Source organism: Sander lucioperca, chromosome 3 (assembly GCF_008315115.2).
Source record: "Sander lucioperca isolate FBNREF2018 chromosome 3, SLUC_FBN_1.2, whole genome shotgun sequence".
Classification (NCBI taxonomy): Eukaryota; Metazoa; Chordata; class Actinopteri; order Perciformes; family Percidae; genus Sander; species Sander lucioperca.
The window spans coordinates 21,932,801-21,953,332 of NC_050175.1; the positions used below are offsets into that span (position 1 = coordinate 21,932,801).

At 38.3% G+C, this 20,532-nt stretch overlaps 1 protein-coding gene across 11 annotated transcripts in view; it reads left to right on the forward strand.

The window, feature by feature from the left end:
- Positions 1-3,921: 3,921 nt before the first annotated feature.
- Positions 3,922-20,532, forward strand: part of LOC116067754 (LIM domain only protein 7-like) — a 32,856-nt gene continuing 16,245 nt past the window's right edge. For 9 of the 11 annotated variants that reach the window (XM_035999481.1, XM_031324314.2, XM_031324321.2 and 6 more), the window contains exons 1-11: positions 3,922-4,039; positions 4,214-4,315; positions 7,344-7,414; positions 8,071-8,140; positions 9,499-9,605; positions 10,101-10,131; positions 14,513-14,626; positions 14,756-14,900; positions 15,553-15,706; positions 19,743-19,802; positions 20,347-20,452. In XM_035999481.1, the coding sequence (XP_035855374.1) occupies positions 4,247-4,315; positions 7,344-7,414; positions 8,071-8,140; positions 9,499-9,605; positions 10,101-10,131; positions 14,513-14,626; positions 14,756-14,900; positions 15,553-15,706; positions 19,743-19,802; positions 20,347-20,452 (927 nt within the window). In that variant the 5' untranslated portion in view covers positions 3,922-4,039; positions 4,214-4,246. The remainder of the gene's footprint in view (positions 4,040-4,213; positions 4,316-7,343; positions 7,415-8,070; positions 8,141-9,498; positions 9,606-10,100; positions 10,132-14,512; positions 14,627-14,755; positions 14,901-15,552; positions 15,707-19,742; positions 19,803-20,346; positions 20,453-20,532) is intronic. The other 2 variants (XM_035999483.1, XM_035999488.1) reach the window with 2 other exon arrangements.

Sequence of the window (20,532 nt, forward strand, 5' to 3'; positions counted from 1 at the left end):
TGTTGGAAAAATACATTCAACATGCATATTGCTCTTTTGTATAAGAAGTATAAGAAACTACTAAAGCTCTTATCGTTGGCTTTACTATGTACTGTATATATTTTACCATTATTATGTTTTGGTGTACTTTCCATAATTCAATAACATACAGTTTTCCAAGTGGTAATGAATTAACAAATGCTTATAAATGATTAGCAGCAGAATTCATACATAGGTGTAATGGTAAGATGTGTGTTATATTTAAGCATGTTCATTTAATACAGCATTAATGTAACCCAAACCCAATAAGAGATAACTAACATTAATGCTTGATTATGCTTAAAAACCATAATATTATATATATATATATATATATATATATATATAAACATTTTTAAATACAAAGACTGTGTGTATGATGTGTATGGCTGTTAGTAAGTCACTATTAGTAAATAGACATCTCCATGTAAAAATATTCCAAATGTATCTTTCATGGTTTTAAGAGTTTAAGTCCAATGCATTTGGTTTTCAATTCAAATTCTATCTGGAAAATAATGGAAAGGAGATTAGCCATTGATGTTGCTGCTGTTGATAACAGTAATGATAGTGGATGTAATTGAAAACTGTGTATTCTAAGCAGCATCACATCACTCTTCCCACACTGGACTACACCCAGGGGAACAGACAAATGGGAAATATGGGAAACAACTGCTTCATGTGAAGGCAAATCAGATTGTCGTCACTGTCCATTTCACTCAGTCTACCATCCCCAGTCTCCCAACCCAGTACCAAGCCATCAACCCCCCACCCACTTCCAAATGATGCATGCACATCCAGAGTTACAGCAACACCTACTGGTAGTCCTAAATAAATGCAATAGATAATTTCCTCTGCTCTGATAAGGTGATGTATTCATAAGAAAACTCGCCACAAATGAAAAATAAATGCATTTCATCTTAGTCCTGTTATGTTTTCTGTTACATTCCCTTTTTTGCTGTTCATTGTTAGACTTGTTCCTTCTCTAAGATGAGATAATGCAAACTTTGACAGCTGCAAGAATATAAATGGCAACATTGTGTATAGTAAATGTTTACAAAAAGAAAAGAAAATCAATACAAAATATTTGTATTACAACTAATTGTAACTATTACCCCACTGTACATTCAGTAGATTTTAGAGTTTAAGATTACAGCCATTTTATCTATTCTTTTTTTTTTTTTTTTGCATTTTTTTGGGAACATATCTTTATTAAATTTACAAGGGGCACATACAACATAAAGTAAGACAGTCATGGAGTAAAGAATAAAGCCCTCCTTTTACTTTTCTCTATTTTTAACGTTTATTTTATTTGTCATTCTATTTATTTAATATTAGTTGGCTTTCTTATCTATCTATCTATCTATCTATCTATCTATCTATCTATCTATCTATCTATCTATCTATCTATCTATCTCATATCTTGAACGGATAAAATAAACACACAGATCAGATCATATTATGTACAGAATTTGAATTAATCGTCCTGGGACCAATGCTATCGTTGTAATCGTCGTATGTAATTGTAGTATGAGCTGTTGGGCTATCGTACTCCTCATCTAATCAGCAGCAGCTCAGTATGTGCAACACACCCTCATTCCGGTAATAAAGATGACAAGCATCACTCTGTTTTCTCAAGTGTGCTTCTCTTCAGTTTCAAGATCAATTAGCATCCCATATGTAGGGATGGTGGAGTACTATTCCTGTTTGTTTGGAAAGAGCGTTTACTAACACAAGACTGAGCTGCGGTCACGATCTCACATTAGTAAGACACTGACATGAATATGCACAGATCTAACAAACTAAGATAATTCAAGCAATTATCAAGCACTACAAAAGGGTGAAAAGAAGATTTTGCACTTTGATAGCACAGTAAAATCTTCAGAAACAGAACAAGGAACATGTTCTGAAGAAATGTTTCTTCTATCGCAGACTCTAAGAGTCCACCTGTTGTTTTCAGAACTAAATGGTAAAAAGGTTAAAGAGTGTCTGTGGTCATGTCCTCGGATATATTTTTTTTAAAGATGGTTGGTACACAGTGTGGCGAATCACTTCAATACAATTTCAGAACATTGAGGATACTCTCACTCTTACTATAATGCATAGAAAAGTGAGCCAGAGGAGTTAGGATTGAAGCAAAAAAGTCAATCCCTATTGTTATGTTGAAGTAATAATACTAACAGATGGTGCAGGAAATTATCTTTTAATTTTCCTGGTTAAGATAACAAATTGAAAGTCTGTAAAGATTATTGATTCACATAATGTTCTCTGTGATCTTAATATGCATCTCATAAAATGTTCTACAGTGTACTACACCTCTGCACCTCATTTTACTTTTAAATTCTGTGATTCCATCACCGCCCTTGTTCCCCATATAGTGCACCTCTTTGGGCATTTGGCAGGAAATTGGATTGGAGTGAGCATGTGCTGTAATACAAGATGAAGCCTCCCCACCATATTCTTATTATGCCTTGGTGTCAAATGTGTAAAAAGACTACAAAAGAAAAACAATATTCTATTCATAGACATATGCAGCTCAAGTGTGAAAATTAAATCGTCACAGGCCATCCTTCATCACTTCAATATAAAAGGCAAGAGAGTGAAGAGACCTGCCCTTGAAAAAAAGGGCTCATACGCACTCATATTTTGCATGAGTTATCATGCTGCTGCTATATCTTTACAGGGGAGGACAGAGGATGTGGCTATGATCGAAATTAAGAAGAGACAGAAGCAGGTTGTTTCTCTATCTGTAGCTTATGTAAACATTTTATTTGGCACATTTGCCATTTAAATGCTCGTCATCCTCTGAAGTTAATGTGTTACACAACGCTTCTTACATTTCAACATGCCATAATGGCAGCAGTGAGATAGAGGAACTAAGCTCAGCTAAGGCCACTGAATGTTCACCAAACAACAACTGGGTGCAGGCAGGGGCATCGGACTAGGCGGGAAAAGGGGACTGAGTACCCAGGGCCCTCATGTGAGGAGGGCTCAAAAAGATGCTAGAATGAATAGCTGTGGATACGGGGAGGGGCCCATAGAAAATGCCTTTCTACAGGGCCCAGAATTTTGTGCTACGCCCCTGGGTGCAGGCAGTTTGTCATTTATTATCTCAGATGCAGAAGTCACAAAAAATCAAGTAGGCTATTTAGTTTTATTGGTCATATTTAGACAGGGCTATACTATTGAGGACATGTCTTCTGTGTTTTTCTCTGTAGGTTGTAGCAACTTTGGGGTTGTAGTAAGCCCACACTTTACAATAAAAAACTAAAACGAACGATAGGATCACTTCAGTATTTAAGACAATTTATTAAAACATCACTACTTTAAGGTCAAGAACAAGTACGTAAATAAATAAATAAGTAAATTTAGAATTCAGCATTTCTCCACCAGAATGTTATTCCTGGGAGTATGGACAACTCTTTGAGGCACCAAATGTTCATATTTAGGCTATCTGAAAATTCCACCCATTAAACACAGTTTAGATTTGTTATTATATTGGGACTAAAATCTATGTTAAAAAGTGCTGACTGTCTTTGATGATATTACTTTCTCTATTGCATTTTTATTATTTTATTTTATTTGGGGCAACTTATTGCTGCACAATAAATGTATTCATGGTGTAATATTTTAGTAAATTTTTTCAACTTTATCTTGTATCCATTTGTTTTAAATTTGTGTAAGGCACTATCAATTGCCTGTTTGAAAGGTGCTTAAATAAACGTGCTGCGGCCCTGTGTAGCCTACTACAGTTAGCCTGTGTGAACACAGTGACACACCGACAGGCCACCAGAGGGGCGATGAGACTCTGCTCCACTCGGTTCCTCTCGTTTCCTCTCGGTTTCACTTCAGCTCAAGGCTCAAACATTTTGCATGTAGTTTTGAAGTGGGCGGAGACCTTCCCCTCCACTTTAACCAATAAGCGGAACTTGTCAGTGATGGAAAGTCGGTGGCAGAAGTGCGGAGTGTCCGGTGATCAATTAGCAGAGAACTTTCACCGGTGAGCAGCCACACACAGCACAAGGTGACTGAACAAGCAGCTATTTAAAAAATATCTCTTTTTAAATCAAATTGCTTGACTTTTACTCTTGTTTGTTGACATTAATTTAACTTATTTGCTGAGCACGATGGTGGCTCACGGCGTGGTCGCTCCATAATGAATGAGTTTAACTAAATGTGACCTCTTCCCTTTCATTAGAGTTGTGCATTTTGCTTGTTTGGAAGATTAACGATGGAGTGGCGCCAGCAGACCAGTGTCAGCTGTGCAGACGCGTTCAACGAGGCTCAACGCTGGATTGAGGTACATGGTTCACTTTCATCTGTGTTTTATTTGTTTGTTTGTTTGTTTGTTTGTGCTCCTCTACACTTAATCCTGTGCAAACACCCATGAAGATTTGGCTAGTCAGTAGTCAGTCATTTAACCCCTTGTGGAGACAGGAAATGTTTTATATTAGTCAGAGGCAGACATTTCAGCAATGAAAATTAAAATTATCATAAGGACTTTAACTACATAAAAACAGTTGATGCTGACACTCATATTTTAAATGCCTCCCACTCAACACTCATACACTAATTTTACAGACTTATCAGAGTTCAAATGCAAAATATTCTTCGATAAGAATCCGATAAGTGTAGTAAGTGCCTCCTGACACAGAGCGTCCTATGTGAGAATCTTCTGTGGTTGCACTGATAAAAATGATTTGACTGCAGGACCTGAGAGAGAGGAATGCACATGGAAGAAAGGCAGATAATTAGGTGATGTTTAAGAGAGAAGTCTAACACTGTGAGGCCTGTTCTTTGTCCACTGAGAAGTGGTGTAGGCATGCACGCACTGTGGAAGATGTGGTTTTCATAACAATCCATTTTCTAGGTTGTTACAGACTGCTCCTGTCCAAACATTGTTGAAGTTGTAATCCTTAAATCATAACCAATACATACAACTAGAATACAAAAACTAGAATACAACTGTAGACTGTGGGCACTGAATGTTGACCAACTGTAAATTAGACCATTAATGTCAGTTGCGTCTCATTTTTAGATTTCTGTCCTGTGTGTGTGTGTGTGTGTGTGTGTGTGTGTGTGTGTTGCTTTTAAGGAAATGGTGTCATAAACTCTCCCTTGTGCCAAACAACATCGGGAATGCGTTGGCACTAATATTCAGTGTTACAGATTGCAGGGTAATATGCGTCCTTGGATTGAATTGGCCTCTACCACATTGTGTTAACAGGCCATTTAGTTTCTGGTGAAATAGCACAGTCCAATTTACAGTATAGGCTGGTGTCCTTCTATGTTATGCCCGCCATATCCTGAACCAGAGGAATTTGTCTCTTAAATGTAGTGCAATTTACCTATTTTGAATACAATTACTTCTATTATCGATTAATCTGCCAATTAGTTGCTCCATTATTTGCTTTGTCTATAAAATATCATAAAATAGCTAAAAATGCTAGTTATAATTTTTTGGGGGCCAAGGTGACATCTTCTTCTTGTTTTATCTGATCAAAAGTCCAAAATGGTTTCTTTCATGTGTGACACAGAAAAACTTCAGATCCTCACATTTGAGAAGCTGGAACTAACAAAGGCTTGGTACAAATGCTTGGTAAAAAATTATTAATGAATATTTAATTATCAAAATAGTTGCAGGTGAATCGATCGTAAATGTTACATTATAGACTACGCGTTAGAACTGGATCACAGATTCAGTAATGATGCCTGTGTTTACATTGCAGGTAAGATAATTGCCTCGTTTGATCCTTTTGGATTTTAACAAATTAAGCTTTGTAGAGAAGTTTGCAAGTCACACATAAGAGCACATGGCTGAAATCCATTGAGTCTGTGGTTTCATAGGGACAGTTGTTGATTGAAATGACCAATTAAAGTTGTGTTGCTGTAGAACAGACAGTATGTTGACCACATGATTGTGTTTTATTGCGTTAACCTGGCACTGCATTGTCCTCCTGATTCCACTGAGAAGCCTCCGCTCTGTGCCTGGTGCCCAGTTCTACCAAAAATGAATTGTGATTGTGGATTCCTGGGGGGACTAATTAGTGAGAAGAATAGCCTTTTGGGGCCCTCTATTAGTTATGTAGCCGAATCTTAATAGCCTCATTTTTATGTCCTCGTTACAAAGCCTGCTTTGCCTTGTGCTTGTTGTGCCATGTAAAACCATTTAGGTTATGTTGTATTCTTTGTTTTGATCAAAAACATATTTGCTGTTTTTGTCAGGATGCTTGTTAATATACATTCATTTTTTTATAGCCCACTGTTTTGCTTGCTAGATATTTTGCGATTATTTGTATAGAGCCTTGCTTTTGTGCAGTAGTTGAGGGATAGGATGATTTCTTTTAGCTGAAATGGTATCCAGCTCACTTAATTTACTCTATTTTACTGTTGAGAACAACAGGCAAATGCTTGCACTGTGGGCTAATGAATTACTTCAAGTAACTTCAACCAGGACCTTGTTTTCCTATTTTCTTTCTTTTTTTACCATAGTTGTTTCCACTACCAGCCACTTAACAGCTTGTGTGTGTTTTACCAGGAGTGCATAAAGGACCAACTCGTTCCTCAACAGTTGAACCAAACTGTTGGATTAAAAATACTTTTAACACAGTAGCAACCACACTGCAGTTTACAAACTGTTGTTGTTTTCTCCAGTTCAGTACTACTATGAATGTTTACTCTTACTTGTGTTAACACTAAAGCCGTTTGTGAAGCTATTGGCAACATGCTGGAGCTGTATAAAATATAGCAGGACTTTTTAAGGGCTGGTATCCATATTTGAGGGTTTAAGCAATTTTTTTTTTTTTTTTTTTATAAGATTTGTGATGGTGCATACACATAGAGAGGGATGTTTTACAGTTGAAAAATAAACTTGTCAGCACTGTATGGTGGACAAACTCTGAAAACTGTTTAAACCTATCTTTGGGATTTCTTGTTTCTGTCGGCTGACATGTATACCATACCAGTATGCTAATGGGTATTAGCTAATGATAAAAGCTAATGTCAATCAATATATCAGGTTTTAGTATAAAATCCTATTGATGTGACTGGTGTTTCTCAGTTGGCTGTTTGGATTTACAGACATCCACTCAAATGTGCCATCACAGTACTTGAGCATCATAGTTAAAATAACTATATATAATAATGTATATGCAGCAACACATGCAGCAACACATGCATGGTTTTAGGTAAAATGTAGGAAAAGTGTTCATCGCTTTTTAGGTTCAACTGTTGAGACTGTGTTGGACCTCCAGGTGTGTATTTGAAAGAAACATAAATCTCACTAGTTAAATACAGAAAGCAAAAAAATAACCTGTTTTGTTTTTTAGGAAGTGACTGGAAAATCGTTTGGTTGCAACGATTTCCGTGCTGCCTTAGAGAACGGAGTCCTGCTGTGCGAGTGAGTAATGATACACAAACCTTTTACAATGTCACATTTTAATTTCAGAGAATTGAATTCAAGTCAAACGATGGCAAACCTATGGTTAGTGTAGTCAGGCAGGCTAATTTGCCAGTTTGGCTTCAGCAGCAGGCAGCAGCCCTGGATGAACTTAGAAATAGTCGTATCCTAAATTACACTCTGTCACTGCACTCCGTATCTCAAAACATGCCTTTTAAGTTTAGGTATCAAACAACAATTCATATCCCAAGAATTAAAATTGCATGTAATACAGACCATCAGACACCTTTTTCCCACCAACTCTTCTGTATCTTCTGTGGAGTGTAAGAAGTAGCCATTTTCTTCCTCTAAATAACCACTGACTTTTATAACAAGTTTAAGGCTAGCAGGTTCGCCAAGAAGTTAGCTTAAAGCTCTTGTTTCTTTTGTCTAAGATGCAATCAAACTGATTTATAAGCAAGTGTTTTTTTTTTTTTTGCATTTCTTTTTAAATATAATTTCTTTATTGGAAGTGAAAGTCTGCGTTTATTAGCCCAAATCTTTTTAGCTTTTGTGGAATGGGACCCTTATGATACAATATATTGGTTCTCAAATATGTTCAACATCAACCTGGAATATATGGAAACTGTTTGCTAATTTGTTTTCCCTTTTTATAGCTTGATCAACCAGTTGAAACCTGGCATCATTAAGAGAGTAAACAGGCTTTCTACTCCCATCGCTGGCCTGGTGAGTCTCTGTCTCTCTCTGTCTCTGTTTCTGTCTGTAAGAAGGCACCTGCTAGCCAGGAAGTTTTGACACATTGTGTGGTTTCCTGTTTAAGGCACTGAAAGACGGTGTTGCCGCAGTCCTGAAACGGCATTTCAGTGCGACAACTGCTAAATATGTAAAAAAAAAAAATAAAATAAAAAAAAAAATATATATTTATTTATATATATATATATATATATATATATATATATATATATATATATATATATATATATATATATATATATATATATATATATATTATATATATATATATATATATATATATATATATATATATATATATATATATATATATATATAAAAACAACCCCGGCATAGATACAAATGCAGATTTCTATTTTGGCTTCAGGCTGTGTTTTTGATGGCTTCATACAAGTATAATTTCCAAAACTGCGCAAATAAATCAATTGCAAGCTCTCATCAGGGGCCAAGAAATGCTGGACTGAAGGTGGTGATGGTGGGGTGTGAGATGCAGATGCAGCAGACAATCAGCAGTTACTTTGACATCCTAAAGGAACATACTGGCTATTTTGCATGTTTTTACCAGCAACTACAAATTAAATATACTTTATATTACTGCTGACTTACATGTTTACATTGATTTTTATTTAGCCTCAAGCAGCCATTTAAATAAGTTCAGAATAAATATCCAGTTTGTAGAACTTTGAACCTTAATTGACATTGGTAATTAATCACAGTGAATATTAAGCTTCTTTTATATTTTCAGTAGATTTATTATCTTTACAAGGTAATTGGAACTCCGATTATATGTAAAAAGTGCCTATTGGACAAAGTTTTGAATCATTATGAATATTCCTATTTTAAAAAAAAAAAAAAAAAAAAAAAAAAAGTGCATTCTGTGTATCACTTTACACATGACTTGACATCACCCAGCAGTTTGTCTAATTGCCACTAGAGGCGGCCAAAGCGTTAATTGTCTAACCCTCCCTATCGAAGTGAGAGAGCCTAAATATATGGTGTACCTAAAATGACTTCTTTTCAAAAAGAATCGGAACTTTCACAATTGGCTGTAATAACAATAGCTAAGTAGAAACTGACAACGTTGAGCTAAATTATCCTCTTCTCAGCTCTCAATTTTCACTTCTTAAAGTATCGATTTGCTTAGCTAACGTTTATCTGATGCTACCAAGGTAGTGTCATTGTTTGGGATCTGATGCAGTGGACGAGAGTCTCAAATAGGGCGAATTGGCTAGCTGCTAACAGAGGAAACTTGTCTTTTAAGCGAGCATAATGTTACAGGGAACAGTTTTCTACGTGCACTCATTTGGCTGTCTTGTCATTTTAATCTGCAGGATAATGTGAATGTATTCCTGAAAGCCTGTGGGAAACTGGGACTGAATGTGTCTCAGCTGTTTCATCCAGGAGACCTGCAGGACCTGTCCACTCGTGCAACTGTCAGGTACAGTACAGTTGTCTCACAGAAGCCGTGTCATGTCAGGTTAAGTGTAAGTGTAAAACTACCTAAAGCTACAGGTGCTCATTCCAGCACAGAAGAGAAGCACACCTTGATTTCTGAAGGTCAACTCACATGACTAATATGACGGTGGAGGGGCTGTATGTTTTCTGTATTGGCTATGTTGAGCACATTAAAGACTGAGGTATTTTTTTACTGCAATAGCTGTGCTGAAAAAGTAGGGTTTATAGTTTAAGTCTCACAGCTGCTTTGCATTTCTAAAGGTGTGAGCTTTGCCTGGCGACAAGCTGCTGCTATATGAGTTGATAGCCTGTATAAATTCTGATAAGTAGCTGATTAGTAGAGCATTGCAAATGAGAAGGCTTGAGATGTCACTGTAGTTGTGTGTGAGATGTCAACTATGTGCAGTTGTACTGTAAATTGCAGCATTAACCACTATTATATCACTATTCTGTCAATATTTATCTTTATTTATTTTAGGCGAGATGAAAGCAACAGAAGACTCAAAAATGTAAGTTTGACTAGAATTGACTGCTCTAATTATTCTCCTCAAATGTTTTTTTTTTTTTTTTCTATCAATCATATATTTTCCTCATTCCCTCTCTTGGCCAGTAAGTTTTAAAACCTTAAACAACTCTGTCATGCTCCCTTTTACTAGTAAATGTCCCCTAACACTGCCACTGCATTGACCTGGTGTACATGTGAGATAGTCAACATCCTATTTATCAACCCAGTTAGAATAAACCAGTAGCTGTAGCGCACAGGTTCCAGCTCCTGATGTTGATGCCAACATGCTACCAGCATGAAGAAACCGAGTGATGATGGTCAAGGGGGTTGATTTGTTGATTGAGTTTGGCTGTTTATCCCAAAAATCTGCTATTAGTCTGTGCTAAAATGTAGCTTAATGTTTATCTCTATGCTTTTTTTAAACTGCATCTGTACACTTGTCTGTCCCAGCTACAACTATGTGTGTGCTTTGTGTTCGTGGAACATGTGAGTACCGTATGTGTACACGCTTGTGTGCACTGCTGGTATTTTGCATGTTTCGAAGCCCTATGAGGTTGTTTTGGTTGAAGCCTTATTAGAATCGCACAATAGCTGACAACTCGGACCCAGTAATGAGGCTGTTTGTCAGAGTGCTCTTTCTTTGAAATGGGTGTAGCATTTTTCTTTGAATTAACCAATTAGGGTCAATTTGCGTCCATTGAAATACAGTGTTCATGCAGGTCTCCAACCAGATACATAAAAAAATTAAAAGTTGTTCATACATAACATTTTAGAGTTGCAAAACAGAGCTGAGCGTCACTGTTTTTGCATACAGTAGTGATGCAATGTGGAATACACCCTACATATTTAAATTAATTGGAGGGATGTTTTATAATCCTGTTTTATTATTACAGTTATCGAGTTTTCAGTTAATCTCAATGTAGATGATATTCAGAAAGTGTCTGCTGATGCCAGAATGCACAACATGGGTGAGGCCAATGTTAACAGGGCTTGGTGAGAGATTTAAGGGTTCCTACATAATGAATGATAAATAAAATGATACGTGGCAAATAACACCATTAAATAGAAATAATTATGATGACCTGTTGTGTAGTGTAATGATTTCCTTGGCACGAGGTAGGTGGCAAGCTATTAAAGAATAGTGAACACATCCTGTCCCGGTGCTTAAGACTTGCATAACACAGCTTGTTTGCTCTCAGGTTGTACAAATGAGGGGAAAACTATCACCAATTTAGTTTCAGTGATTCAAACAGGCATAGATGGCCAACAGAATTGCCTGTTTTTGAAAAACTGCTTATTATAGTAGCTCTCTGTACATACTTTCTGCTGAAAAACGTGAAAGTAACCCTTTATAAGGTTCTATTGCTACTCTACCAATGATGGCTAGAACTCTAAATTCTCATCTTTTTCATCTCACTAGCATTGTGCTAGACAATATTTATTCAATTATTCAAATCTCTTAAGGGCCAGAAATGGATCTTTTTTAGGGCTGTTTAACGATTAATTTTTCTTAATCGCAGTGATCACCTTGCATCACTTTGCAGCAGTTCCAGTTTGGCAGCTTTCTCCGTGTCGTACAGGCTGTGTATGCGTGAAACTACTGTCCCCCTCGACGGCAATGTATAAGACGGGTCAGAACATGCCAACCGTAGTCTTTAAGAACAGTCTTCTACGATGCTGACAGGTCTGCAATTAGTTGCCACTCATTTTGCAAGAGCTGTAGTAATTTTTTTTGGGATTTGGTTTCATCCAGAGGTCGGCAAGTAGCACTCTCCAAAATAGTGCTTTGCCTGAGCCTGCTAGCATCATCCTGAGTCACGTTAACTGTACTATGCTTAGCTCGTAGGTGGTAGCTCAAGCTTGACGAGCTTCGGTGATATTTAAATTTGGCTTTAAACAATATGCATATGGCTTTCGACCCATCCGGGAGTTTTGGAAAATAAAAAGCGCCATTCAGAATTGTGTTGCTGCTGTCTTTCTCCATCATGCCTGCAGCCTTCAGCAGCAGGATGTGTTACGAGGAAGTATGGCAAAGGGTCAAAATGGTAGTTGGGCACAGCGCGAAGCCGAGTGAAGTGAAAATAAATTAATAAATGGCGACATGCGATTAAAAAAAAAAATTAACGCGTTATGCTCGGCCCTTAATCCCATCGCGATTAACGCGTTAATGCTGACAGCCCTAATCTTTTTGCAATCTGCTGACCGCTCTAGAATGACTTTAAGATACAGATAGAGAAATTCTCACACGTAGTGTTGTGGATAATCCCTTTGCAACACAGGCTGCTGCTCTTCCAGGGAGAAAGGCCGTCCGTCAAAAAATATCCCTTGCCTTGAGGCAAATAAGAAATAAATTGTCTAAAACGCTTTGCTTGCTGAAATGGTAAAACACTACATGTCAGGAAGAGGTCCATATTTCACAAGCCTTTACTCACTGTCTTTAGTAATGGCAGGTGTATTTCTGACTGACAACAGCATTTGGTCCCATGGATAGTGTTTTAAGCTTACATGGCCACATACCTCTGTTCACCAGTATTTCATGTGGCTGATGCTGTGGGGAAAGTGCAGTGCGTGTGTGTGTGTGTGTGTGTGTGTGTGTAAAAAGGAAAAACGAATTCCCTCATTTTTTGGCAGACTTGATATGACATTTTTAAGCATGCTTAAAGCTAGCACTGTCCATCATCAAAATGTTAGTGTCAAATCCCAAATACCAGTAAAACAAATAACATTCGCATCAGCCTCAGCTTGATTGATTTATTGATTTTATTTGACCACTTAAGCTGTACTTTGTGGTTAGTGCAGATTAGAAAATATTATCATTCTAACACACTTAACTAAGATGGTGAACACTATCTGCTTAACATCATCATGTGGAATTGCTTATCATGCTGACATTAGCATTTAGCTTAAAACGAGTACACTCACCTGCCACTTCATTAGGTTAACTTGTACCATCTGTGATCCAATACAACAACTCTGCCATACATTCTGCCTCTACAAAGATAATAATGTTCAGTTTTGATTGCAGGGCAATTTATTTATATAACACAATTCAGACATGAAGGGAATTTTAAAGTGCTTTACATAAGCATAAAGATTCAAAACCGAAAATACAACAGTTCATAAAAGTAGAATTCATGGCAAAGCTGTTGTACAGGTATACCTAATGAAGTGGCCGGTGAGTGTATACTATATACTGTATTAATTATATATTATCCTTTTTAATATCTGTGTGGTTTGTCTTCTGAGAAGTTTCTAAAATGCAGAGCACTCCTCAAGGTCTTTCAAAGCATAACCTCCTCTCTGATGTAACTGAAAACATAATGTTGCCAGACACAGATGTACATGCATCTGTCAACCTGCATGAGAGGGGAGGGGCTGAAAAATGGCAGTGTCACACTTGGCAGCAGTTTACTTGGAAAAAGTAAAATGCTAGTCTTATGTACAATGCTGATGGCCATTTTTTGTTGCAGTTCTAGGGACAGGGTTGCCAGTTTTTCCCCTGTATATTTCTAGTTGGGTAACTCATTGCAACCTTTTCATTGATGTGTTGGGTCACGTCTTTTTAACTACGGTAGTTAGAACTAGGGGTGTAAATCATACGTTTTATCACGATACGATATATTGATTCTTTGTGATATCAGTAAATATAGAATCGTTGTCCAAAGTCTACCACGATACGATTTTGATTCAATTCAGGGGCCTGCGACTGATACGAGACGATACATACTAAGTCCATTTAACGCAACGCAGACAATTTCATTACTAAGCTCTTCCAGGCATTTTAAATTAAATCTTTTTAATAAAAAGAATAAATATAAGTGGGATTTCAAAATAAAGACGCATCTTAATGATGACAATATGTATCTATCTTCACTTTGTATCGATAAAATTGGATCCTTGATTGAATCGAAATATCGATCCAAATTGATGTTGTTACACCCGTAGTTAGAACGTTTTTTGTTTATGTTGGCCTAGATCCTAATCTGCCAAACTGTAAAAGGCATACTATGTAACTTTCCCCTCTTTGGTCCCCCTACAGGTTGTCTCATTGGAACTACAGCTCACGCGGCTGTAGTTCCAATGAGACCACCTGTAGGGGAACCAAAGAGGGGAAAGTTACATAGTATGCCTTTAATTCATAAGGGAGTTATTGAACATCAGAAATCCCTCTCTGTGGTTTGGGCTTTTGAGTTGAAGACGAATTAGATCAGGGTGGGCATTTCATGTTGTGCCTTAGCCACCCGTAGGTGGGATATAACAGGTGAGGAAAAACAGGCGGGCTGCTGAAATAAGTTCAGTTCATAGGAAACCCTACAGGTTCCTTTTTAGCAGCGATGGGGAAGGAAGCTGTGTGTGTGGTAGGTTACTTGTCTTTGTTCACTCAGGTTCTCATCACAATCTACTGGTTGGGTCGCAAGGCTCACCTTGACGCATTCTACAGTGGTCCTCAGCTGAACTTCAAGGCCTTTGAAGGGCTGTTAGGGTTGGCGTTGTCCAAGGTGAGCTGCTCTTCTAGGCTTTTACACAGTTGTAGTTCTTTATCTATTATTATTATTATTATTATTATTATTATTATTATTATTATTATTATTATTATTATTAACACTAACCCCACCTTCTAAATCTAGGCTCTAGATGAGGGCAGTAATGTGAAAGAGTGCTGGGACCCAGAGAGGGAGGAATGTCGGCGCATCAGACCGAGCTATAAGATGGGGAACTCTGCCGACAGCATCGACTTTCTGTACTCCCGAGGTGTCCTCCCAAACAATGAAAGTATGTTTACCGGTGCATTCTCCATACAATCTCCTGAAGTGTGACTTCCTTTTTGTTTGGCTGTAAAAGAGAGTTCCTTTTGTTAGAGTTTATGCACTGCAATTTGCTAAAATCCCTTGGTAGTCAAACACTGTGGCCAGCCCAGTTTCTGTTTTTCTTTGTGCAAGCTAAACCTGCTGAACAAACTGCTGTTCCAACTTTTGCTTGAGTGGAATACATTACTTCCTATCCACAAACATTTGTTTTCCCTGAGACCTACCTTCTACTGTCAGTCTGCACGAACATGCCAGAACAGAAATGGATTTTTCAAAAACTCGTGAATTACAACAACCATATGTTATTATGATCAACCAAATTTAGTTGGATCAACAACATTCTGATCTTCCTACTCAGTGTCATTTTGTCTGCTCTCTTGGTCTCTAGACTGTGGCAAGTTCCACACTGTGGTGATAAAAGTTTGTGTGATGGGAGAGGGCAAATACTTGGCTGTGTGAAGACTCAGTCACACTAAACGTTCTTCTCTTATGTTCTCTGATATTTACACCCTTTTTTAGGCTCAGTCAGTTTTCTTTCCAGTTGGTTTTAGTTTCCTTGTCCTCCAAACTTATCTTTTTTCTCTTGCTCATTTTCCACATGTCTGTGCGATCTCAAGGTTGTGGAAGTGACGCGGAAGCTGAGCAGGTGTTCAAGATGGAGCCCACCCAGCCTTCAACCCAACAAAACAAGGCTTATGTTCCACCGCCACTCCTACGGAGAAAACAGGGACGGGAAGAGAATGAAAGGGGCTGCGCTAGTCCACTCGCCAGGTACTGCAAATGTTTCGGCTACTGTACAGAGAGAGTTCACTTACTGCCACTAACTCACTCATCCACAGTTGCTAAAGGATTTTTCTTTTAACATTCAATTCCTCAGTGGATTAGAATGTGTACCTTTTCTGTGTTTATTTGTATTGCCCTCCTTTATGTAGAATTTCATCTTATACATACCATAGAAAACATTTTATTTCAGAGTCCAACAGTAACATACAGTGTAAAGGAAACTGCTGTCTTTCTAATATTGTAGGTGGTAAAAAATACTATGAGAGAACCGGGTTAAATAATATCTATCATTAGTAATATGACATTGTTCTTGGTTGAAAGGCATTTTGTAGCAAATTTCAAGGTTGGCAAATCAGTTATGGACTGATCTGCAGTTTGGAGTTTCTTGAAATAACTTTTTCTTCACACCAAGCCCAAACAATGATGGAGAGGCATGCATTCATAAACACAGCCTTCACAAGTAGACTAAACACAGGGTCGTAATTCGTTTCATATTTTAATAATGTTTAAGCCTTTTTTTCATTATTTTCAACTATAATCGCATCAGAACTTTTTCTGTTTTGTTTGGTATTGTGAAAACAGCAGCACGTTAAACATGAGTGGATCTCTTGTGATGTTGTCAGTCAACTTTTTTTTAAACAAATCTTGCTCAACAAATTACAATAACAATTTTTTATTTTTTTTAGAAGTAGATGATGACATCCAATATTTGATGTGGCAGGCCAACGTGTTGTCGATGCTCTGCTTGGCTCCGTTATTACTCAACATTACCTACCACTCCACTGCTTGGAAATTGAAAAGCATTGTGTAACCCTAACTTTATCCTCTAAAAAACAGAGAATTTGCCTCCATGCATTAATCATGCCACACGTCTGCTTTTTTAACACGTTGGAGCAGCTCGGAGATAATTTCTGTGACACTTGGTGTTACTACTTTATCCAAAGTGATGTCTGTGTGATCATCATAAACATAGATGTGGGTATACCGCTCTTTGCTGCAGCATTGAAGATGCCCCTTTCTCTCCTCAACCCCACCTCACTGCGTGTCCTCCCGAGTGTGCCATTGATGAAGAGCTTTTCCTAAGAGCTCTATGTGAGGACGACTCCGACGACGATTATACTGACGCAGATCCTGTCCTAGATGACTTGTATTTCCGGCGAGTGCAGCAGACCCTTCATCAGACATCAAACAACCCCAACTACGACCGCTTCTTACCCCGATATTGGACACCTGAAGAGGAGACTCGTGTGCGGACGATCTACCTCGGCTCCCAGAGGAGACCCTGGTATCGTATTATGCAAGGCTTAAGGTCTGTTGGCTGTTTTTTACTGCTCTACGAAGCAAGGCAGGGCTGATCGTGCAAGTGTGAAATCTTTAAGATTTACAAATGCTTTATTCACTAATACAAGGTGAAGCTGAAGCTGCCGTGTTGTACTGTTGCTGTTTGCGTTAATGTTTTAAGTTTGCAGATGCATTGCTTGATCAGCAAATATTCATAACTTTTAAAGAAACAATATGACATGGCTGGAGTGTGACTTACTGTACGTACTTAAGTGAAATCTGACAAGCTTCTTCTTTGTGCTAAAGTAACTGGCTGTGTGACATGATGGCATGTGCTCAAATGTCTTCTGTCTGTTATTATTTTTCGGCTATAGCATTAGATAGTGGTTACTGAATCCAGCTTAAATACACCAGAAAACTGAATCCTAGTTTGCTAGGCACATGGGAATAGCTAGCACTACTTGAAAGATGATGTAAGCTAAAACTGCAGAACCCAACATCTTGCAAATTTCTATCCAAGTTTCTCTCTTTAGAAGACTTCCTGTGTTACTTTTAAGTCGGCTGTTAATAATATACTCATTTTATGCTTTTTTTTTTTTTTTTTTTTCTTCCTTTGACTGTAGCCATAAAGCTTTGGGTTCTTCCGAGGAAGTGTTTGACTTCATTTCCTGGCTTGTGAGATCTGCTGCAGTACAAAACATCTCTGGTACATCTGGAGAGCCTCCAAACCATTTCTAAGAAACTCTCCCCAAGCCTGAACGTTCTCTACTGTCATGAAGATCCACACCGAGCGCGCACAGGCAGTCCCAAACACACAAACTGCACAGACTGTTGACACAAGCTCTAACACACCATCCTACTTGTTATCTCATTGTGTACCAAAGTGGCAAAGTACACCTGTTATTCTTGCATTTGCAAATAGCTAATCAATCAGCAAACTACTTAAAATGCTCATATTAAGCTTTTTGGCGTTTTCCCTTTCCTTTATTGTGTTATATATCTTTTTTTTGTGCATGTAATAGGCTTCCAAAGTGAAAAAGCCCAAAGTCCACCCCAAAGGGACTTACCATCTCCAACCGAAAACACTGTTCACAAACTGCTCCAAACAGCTCTATTGTAGTCCAGCCTTTACTTCTGTGACGAACGTGTGTCACTTTGTAACACGTTATAATGCTCGCCTAGCTGCTAGCTCAACACAGTCTCACAGCAGTTTGTGAAATTGTCACGTTATTTTTAATCTGTTGATTCGTGTACAAGAACACGTTTATCTCGTTTTTTTCGTGGTGGCCAGCACGAAATAGGAACCATCTATACGGAGGTTGGGTTTAGGAAAAGATGAACGGGAAAGGACGTGTCACATGCCGGGAGATGGCCGCGGGGGATGCGCGACAATAACGGGATGGCGGAGGTTGGGTTTAGGAAAAGAACGGGGAAAGGACACCTCACACGCTGGGAGACGGCCACGGGGGATGCGCGACGACGACGGTTGTGATTAGGATAATGACAACGGGGAAACAAAACGTCACACGCGGGCCACGATCCCCGGTCTCCGGGGTGAAAGTCCTGTGTTGTTTGATCCATCCACCACTCCAACCAACCTCTTTACGCGGATTTTCGGCATTTCATACTAACCGCTACCGTAGTCGTGCTGTGATCACGACATATGCTTCCCATTGAAATACATTAGTTTACATTTTCGTGCTGGCCACCACGAAAAAAACGAGAAAAACGTGCCCGTGTACACGAATCAATAGATTAAATAACGTGACCATTTCACGAACTGCCGTGAGACTGGGTTGGCTAGCTGCTAGCGTGGCACACCCTCATACTCTGCTTCTGATTAGCTAGTAGTCCTTACCTAGGTACTGCACATGTGCGACTCCCAACAAAGGTGGAATAGAAGTGTGATGCCTCACTCGGTAGCTAAAACAGAGAGCTCAACACACAGGGTGAAAAGAGGAACTGCAGCAATGTACAGTACAACAACATATGGTGTTTTTCGAAAATTAAACCACATAAACCTATTCTGATACAACCTCTAAATACAATTTTATGAACCTGAAAATGAGCATAATATGAGCACTTTAAATCTGATATGCAAATTTTGCCCTGTTGATCAAATAGATGTTTTGTGAAGTTATCAGGAAAACCAAATGTGCTTTGAATTTATACTGTTGCTGATTAATGTTCTCCTGTCTACTGCATGGTGTATTATCTGTCATTTACTCTGGCACCTTTCTTTATAGTGCTGACGATGTGAGGACATTTTTAACAGCATCATGCTGAGTGACTCATTACTTCATAATGATTAAACCGATGACTCATGCCTTGTGTCATACTTTGATAGCCATAACAGAATCATAACACATTTTGTGCCAGCGCTATGTTTTCCAGTTTTACTTTGTGTGGATATTGCTTTGGTGTGGGAGAATAAAGTTAAAATATTGTGCATTAAACATTCTTTCTGCCAAGATCTTTTGTGTTTAGTAGGGTTGTATTACAGCTGTGGTACTGAAGCCATATTTGTTGTATATAAAGAACATTGCCTCTTTTTGCCTCTACGTAATCTATTAAATTCCTCCTCTCTATATAATGTTTTTTTCGTTTGGTTTAGCCCCTTGTCCTGCGTGGCCTTCATCATGTGTTACTATGCTGTTAGTTACTTTTGTCAAACCAGTTGCCTTTACATTTAGATATATAATGGCGTTCATCAGTCTTTGTGTCTGTTTCTTTGGTTCTGTAGAGCATATCAAATGCAGGTCAGACCTGAGAGACCAGTTCAGGTCAACCCTGGCTGGATTTGGTGAGTCTAAAGTTTCGGACAAAGGTTTCTGGAGACCACTCCAACCACAACTGCTATGCTGCTGCTTCATCTGGGCGTGCTGTTTGTATTCGGCTTGCCTCCAAAGAAAATTATGCTGTAAACATTTGCCTTTTCATAAAGATGAAGCACTTGTTATACCTCCCACTATTAATTTTATAGGCAGAGACTTCTCAGTGGAATTTATGACAAACTACAGGATGGTTTGTAATCACAGTCTTGGTTCCTCCCATCAAATTATGTCACAGTTTTGATATACCACCTGCTAAATGCTGCTTTAAGTTATTTGAATGTCACAGCTGACATCCTCTGTTGCCCACAGCATTGCTATTACTTGTTACAAGTCATGGCTGTTGTTATCCAGACAGCAACATCTGTTGCCGTGTGTGTGTGTGTGTGTGTGTGTTGCATCATGCTTGTCCACTATGCATCATGCTTGTTCTGCTACATGGTGTACAGTGTTTTTAAATACCATCTTTGTTTTCCTTGCATATCCATTATTTATTTCCATGTCTGTCTGAACCAGGAGCAAATCACTCAGTGATATCCCGATGGTATACCCTGTGCGTAAAGTTCCTGATGTGAACACCATCTACGATGTGGACCAGGACAGTGAAGCTCAGTGGCACGATGTAAGTCTTGAAAAGTATTGGAATTTAGATGAGCACTTTAATGACTTTTTTTTTTTTTTTTTTTTTCATGTTGGTTTCAA